We start from the raw sequence: 6,239 nt of genomic DNA on the forward strand, positions 1-6,239 counted from the left end.
GATCCTGAGGCCTGAGCTGCACTCTTCAGCTTGGGATGCACGATGTGTATCGGGCCGATAATGGGAAATTTATATTATTATGTATTATTCCGATAATGAAATTATAGCCGATAATACGAAGCTGCTTTCATCGACTTAACCAGCGCAGCACGCTGTAGCCACACTGATCCTGGGTCAGCCAAACTGATCCTGGGTCAGCCACACTGATCCTGGGTCAGCCAAACTGATCCTGGGTCAGCCACACTGATCCTGGGTCAGCCAAACTGATCCTGGTCAGCCAAACTGATCCTGGGTCAGCCAAACTGATCCTGGGTCAGCCAAACTGATCCTGGGTCAGCCAAACTGATCCTGGTCAGCCAAACTGATCCTGGTCAGCCACACTGATCCTGGGTCAGCCACACTGATCCTGGTCAGCCAAACTGATCCTGGGTCAGCCAAACTGATCCTGGGTCAGCCAAACTGATCCTGGGTCAGCCAAACTGATCCTGGTCAGCCAAACTGATCCTGGGTCAGCCAAACTGATCCTGGGTCAGCCACTCAGCAGACCACACAGACTAACATGACATCACAGAGGAAGAAAACACGACTGAAATTTGCAAAACATGTTCCCCAAAGGTTCAGAGAGGAGGGAAAAGTCTACGAGTTTTAACACAACAAATGTCATAAGTCACCTGAAAGTCTTCATCACAACGAAGATGAACTGAAGGAAGACGAAGCAGCCGGTGGTGCGGTGTGTCGACTCAGACAGGAAGTTCTAGAGACAGCCCAAAGGCTAAAGCAGTTAATGACAAAATCACAAAAAAAAAGTAAAATTATCGGTTATCTTATCGGCTGAAAGAAAATCCATATGGTGCATCCCTAACTCCAACCGCTGTAAACCTGAACTGTCACTTCCTGGTTTTCAACAACACGTTTAGACAAATGTTACGGCAGTGTGAACAACACCTGTGTGAGAGCCAAACCCCCGCGGTCAAACTCGGACCATAACGCACCGCACCTCGTCCCCACTTACACAGCTGTCCTCACATGGAGCAAACCACAGACCGAGACCGGAAAGGTTTGGACTGGTGAGCGCAGAGTCTAAAGGATGTTTCCTCTGCTGAGTGGAGCACTGAGACTTACTGATTATATACAAGTTTGTGTGGACAGTGAAACCTCAGAAAGAAATAAGTGTCTGTCCCAACAACAAACCAGACATAACTGAAGAGGTTAAAGCTGCGTCCGTCGGTTGGTCGGTCGGTTGGTCGGTTGGTTGGTCGGTCGGTTGGTCGGTTGGTTGGTTGGTTGGTTGGTCGGTTGGTTGGTTGGTTGGTTGGTTGGTCGGTTGGTTGGTTGGTTGGTCGGTCGGTTGGTCGGTTGGTTGGTTGGTTGGTCGGTTGGTCGGTTGGTCGGTTGGTCCACACAACTTTCCCCAGCCTTTGGCGGCCTATAGCCGCACAGTACGCGGTCTCAGCTATGGCGAATTCACGCTCGTTTCCTTTGTTTTTTTCCCCGGCCTGTCTGTATATTTGGAGCCGGCCTTTATTTGTTCATGTCGACCACGGCCCGGACGTTATCGGAGACCCGGCTTTTAATTGACTACCGGCCACTATTAGAGGAAATACGGTAAATGACTTTTACCTGAGATTAGAAACCCAGGACTTCTCTTCTCAATGTAGAGATGTTTTAGATGTTTAGATGTTTAGATGTTTAGATGTTTAGATGTTTAGATGTTTTAGATGTTTAGATGTTTAGATGTTTTAGAGACAATCTGTTGACTCTGATAAGGTCCAATCACTTTTCAGGCACAGCTGTACTGAGAAGGCCACAGGGCCAGATGGCATCTCTGCATTTCTCCTCAGAACATGTGCAGAGGAGATGACATCAGCATGATGACATCAGCATGATGACATCAGCATGGTGTCCCATCCCCCCCCCACCGCGAGCGCTCTTGGATGTAACGTGACTGAATGAAGAACTCTGTTAGTATCAGTATCACTGTAAGGAGCTGGACCTGGAGCTGGAGCTGGAGCTGGACCTGGACCTGGACCTGGAGCTGGTGTTGGTCTGTCAGTGTTGAAAGGATCCCCAGCTGAACTGTTTACCAGCAGCATCAGAGAGTCAGAGAGGATCATCAGGTCTCAGCCTGGTGCATCACAGGACAGAACAGCTGAGCTCAGATCTCCTCTGGTTCAGTCTGCTGTGAACATCATGGGGTCAGAAACAGGTTCTGAGCAGTGTGTCATCAGACAGAAGAGCCGGATCCACTCTGTCCTCCAGAGTTATAAACACTCCTGTCTCTGTCCATTAAGCTTCTCAACACTAACATGAGCAGATGTTGGCCAGGAGGGTTGTGCAATATGTCACCAGTCAGCAGGTGTGTGTCTGGTCTGGTCTGATCTGGTCTGATCTGGTCTGGTCTGATCTGATCTGATCTCCTGTGGAACCACAGGACAGAGTCCAGAACATTAAGGTTTATCTTATCTGTCTTATCACTGACATGATGCTGCATTACATAACAATGATTTCCTGTTCTGACAGTCACATGACTGTCACATGACGGTCACATGACGGTCACATGACGGTCACATGACTGTCACATGACTGTCGCATGACGGTCACATGACGGTCACATGACTCAGCAGCAGAGTTCAGCCTGACAAAATGTAGCAAAGTGTTTATTTAAAGGGAAACGGTGGAGCTGAACTTCCTGTTGTGTTACACAAGAGATGAAACTACGGCAGCTGAGAAGGACATTCTGTGTTCTTTAAACCTGTTTTTAATACTATAAAACACACTCGATGTTCCAGTCACTGCTCTCTCCGTCCAGACCGGCAGAAACATCCCAGTGGACTGAAGGGTTTGTGGAAACTGCTTCCTCATTATAGTGATCCAACATTTGCCTCATTTGCATTTCAGGATGAAAAGGAAAACATTTCAGGTGAAGGATAATCCACTTCTTACCTTCAGACTGTTAGGATCTATATGAGCTAATTATTTTATTATGAGGCCTATCATTACTGCTGATCACTGTTGTTGTGATATGATATTGTAATATTTACCATTATATATTTAGAGGAGTAGAGCGGAGTAGAAAGTTTATGAAAGAGTCTCTCCACATGGTTCATATAAAAGATACAAACATGTCTTCTAGTCAGTTCAGTTGTTGCAGACAGGAAGCTGCAGAGGACACATGTGTAAAGGACTTCTGTGGATCCACTGTGTTCACTGCCTTTTTAATACAGAGGGGTTTATATACAGGTGGCTGCTGATTGGCTAACAGCTCTGACACGCCCACCAGGCGAGAGACAACGAACCTCAAAGTGTTTCACAGCGTTTAGAGGAAACAAGACCTTCAGACTGAAGGAGGCCCAGCTGGATCCAGGCTGGAATAAATGACGACTCATCATTTTGTCATATTACATTATAAAGTTGTAATACTGATACATTAACATATTAAACTGAGTCATGATGTGATGCTGCTGTTGTCATGGTGCCGTTGCCATGGCAATGTATTAACGTGTTAATGTGTGTGTGTGGCAGGTGGGTCCGGTCAGGACTGCAGCTCTCTGCTGCCCCAGATGTCTGGGAGGAGAACCGGTAAGCTGTGTGTGTGGGTGTGTGTGTGTGTGTGTGTGTGTGTGTGTGTGTGTGTGTGGGTGTGTGGGTGTGTGTGTGTGTGGGTGTGTGTGGGCGGGTGTGTGTGTGTGGTGTGTGTGGGTGTGTGTGTGCGTGTGTGGGTGGGTGTGTGTGTGTGTGTGTGTGTGGGCGGGTGTGTGTGTGTGTGTGTGTGTGTGTGGGCGGGTGTGTGTGTGTGTGTGTGTGTGGGCGGGTGTGTGTGTGTGTGTGTGTGTGTGTGGGCGGGTGTGTGTGTGTGTGTGTGTGTGTGTGTGTGTGTGTGTGGGCGGGTGTGTGTGTGTGTGTGTGTGTGTGTGTGTGTGTGTGTGTGTGTGTGGGCGGGTGTGTGTGTGTGTGTGTGTGTGGGCGGGTGTGTGTGTGTGTGTTGTGTTGTGTGTGTGTGTGTGTGTGTGTGGGCGGGTGTGTGGGCGGGTGTGTGTGTGTGTGGGTGTGTGTGTGTGTGTGTGTGTGTGTGTGTGTGGGGTTCATATCAGTTCATGCTGTATAATTATATTGCAGTTTAGTTTCATATCATGTGATGTTGACTGTTATCATGTTGATTATATTGAGTTTGACTCAGCTGTTTATCAGCTTCACTTCTGACCTCAATGATGTCATAATAGAATAATAATAATTATAATGTCAGTGAGTTTTATTGTGATAGCTGGTGGGACAGACTGGAGAAATACAGTTAATAAACATCAATAAACATCAATAAAGGTTAATGATCCACTGCTTTAAACTGCTTAGAAAACATAGAAACCAACTGACTGTGTGTGTGTGTGTGTGTGTGTGTGTGTGTGTGTGTGTGTGTGTGTGTGTGTGTTTGTTTGTTTCAGGGTCACATCAACCACATCCTGGGCCACTGAAGAGCCGAGGAACACACTCCTGGAGGAGGAGGAGCAGCAGGAGGGAGGGGGGGGGGGGGGGGGGGTCAAAGTTCTTTGGACAGAAAATCCCCCCCGACTGAAAAAGAGAAAGAAATACTTTGGATTTACTCAGTTTGAATGTAATGAAAGACTTTGGCTCACACACACACACACACACACACACACACACACACACACACACCTATAAAAGGGCTATAACTGTTTTCATGTTTATTTGTAAACAAACTGTAAAAACTCTTGTGCATGCAGACGCACAGGGACAGAAAACACACACACACACACCAGGGAATAAAGCCATGCCACTGTGTGTGTGTGTGTGTGTGTGTGTGTGTGTGTGTGTGTGTGTGTGTGTGTGTGTGTGTGTGTGTGTGTGTGTGTGTGTGTGTGTGTGATTGTAGCAGCTGTAACCTCTCCAGTTTTAAATAATAATCTTGTATGCAATTATATTTTTATGAGACAGATTTGTATATTTTCATAAGTTTTTAAAAGGGATCCTGAAGAATTCTATTTGTATTGAAAACATTTCCTGTTTTGGAGCCGGGCTGTCGACCAATCAGAGCGCAGCGCTGTGATTTTTCCTTCAGATTCATTCACAAATAAAATTCAACATTTGTGTGAAAAAACACTGAAGTCTGTTTTCTCTAAAGAGTTTCACTGCTCTGTTCACTTCAGTTCTGCACCAGTATCTGAAGTCTAGGGCCTGTCAGGAGGAGGATAGTAAGACACAAATACTACTTTGTGAAAATACACATAGAAATTTATTCAAAAAAAATTAAACTAAATCCACCTTTCACACGTTTCATTTAGATTGGCTAAATGAAAAAATATAAATCCTTTAAAATAAAACGAACCAACTTAAATGTGTCCCTTTGGTTCAGAGCTCGTATTCAGATACCAAACAAAACAAGAATAGAAATTAAATTCCCTTCAGTTTCTATTAATACCCGGATAGTGTTACATTTTGGTTTCAATACATTTCTTTAGTCTTTATTTCCTCTTCGGAGGAAGTTTCATTTGTCTTGAAGAAGTTTAGTTCAGTTCAGTCTAGTCTAAGTTTTTTTTTTTCAGTCAACTACGTAGTTTTAGTTCAGTTCCCGGCCCTTTATTTTCTTTAATGATCTGTAATCCAAGTGGAGAATCCGGTGCGTCCAAATCCACAGAGCGGCTCCTCGGTTCTTCGGCTCACTCCAGAATTCTCACTCCAGTGTCACTCCAGTGTCACTCCAGTGTGACTCCAGTGTGACTCCAGTCTGACTCCAGTGTGACTCCAGTCTGACTCCAGTGTCACTCCAGTGTCACTCCACTGTGACTCCACTGTGACTCCAGTGTCACTCCAGTCTGACTCCAGTCTGACTCCAGTGTGACTCCAGTGTGACTCCAGTGTCACTCCAGTGTGACTCCAGTGTGACTCCAGTCTGATTCCAGTGTGACTCCAGTCTGACTCCAGTCTGACTCCAGTGTCACTCCAGTGTCACTCCAGTGTGACTCCAGTGTCACTCCACTGTGACTCCAGTGTCACTCCAGTCTGACTCCAGTGTGACTCCAGTGTGACTCCAGTGTGACTCCAGTGTCACTCCAGTGTCACTCCAGTCTGACTCCAGTCTGACTCCAGTGTCACTCCAGTGTCACTCCAGTCTGACTCCAGTCTGACTCCAGTCTGACTCCAGTGTCACTCCAGTGTCACTCCACTGTGACTCCACTGTGACTCCAGTGTCACTCCAGTCTGACTCCAGTGTGACTCCAGTGTGACTC

The 6,239-nt window shown here is 46.4% G+C and overlaps 1 protein-coding gene across 1 annotated transcript in view; it reads left to right on the forward strand.

Moving 5' to 3' along the window:
• LOC139662468 (uncharacterized) overlaps nucleotides 1-4,517 on the forward strand; it is a 7,012-nt gene extending 2,495 nt beyond the window's left edge. Inside the window, exons 3-4 of the mRNA XM_071541160.1 lie at nucleotides 3,523-3,579; nucleotides 4,437-4,517. Coding sequence (XP_071397261.1) covers nucleotides 3,523-3,579; nucleotides 4,437-4,466 — 87 coding nt within the window. The 3' untranslated portion in view covers nucleotides 4,467-4,517. The remainder of the gene's footprint in view (nucleotides 1-3,522; nucleotides 3,580-4,436) is intronic.
• The last annotated feature ends 1,722 nt before the right edge of the window (nucleotides 4,518-6,239 follow it).

The sequence above is a fragment of the Centroberyx affinis genome, unplaced genomic scaffold (genome assembly GCF_046629955.1).
Source record: "Centroberyx affinis isolate AG114_WGS23_722 - 3 ecotype Tasmania unplaced genomic scaffold, CSIRO-AGI_Caff_v1 ptg003801l_1, whole genome shotgun sequence".
Lineage (NCBI taxonomy): Eukaryota > Metazoa > Chordata > Actinopteri > Beryciformes > Berycidae > Centroberyx > Centroberyx affinis.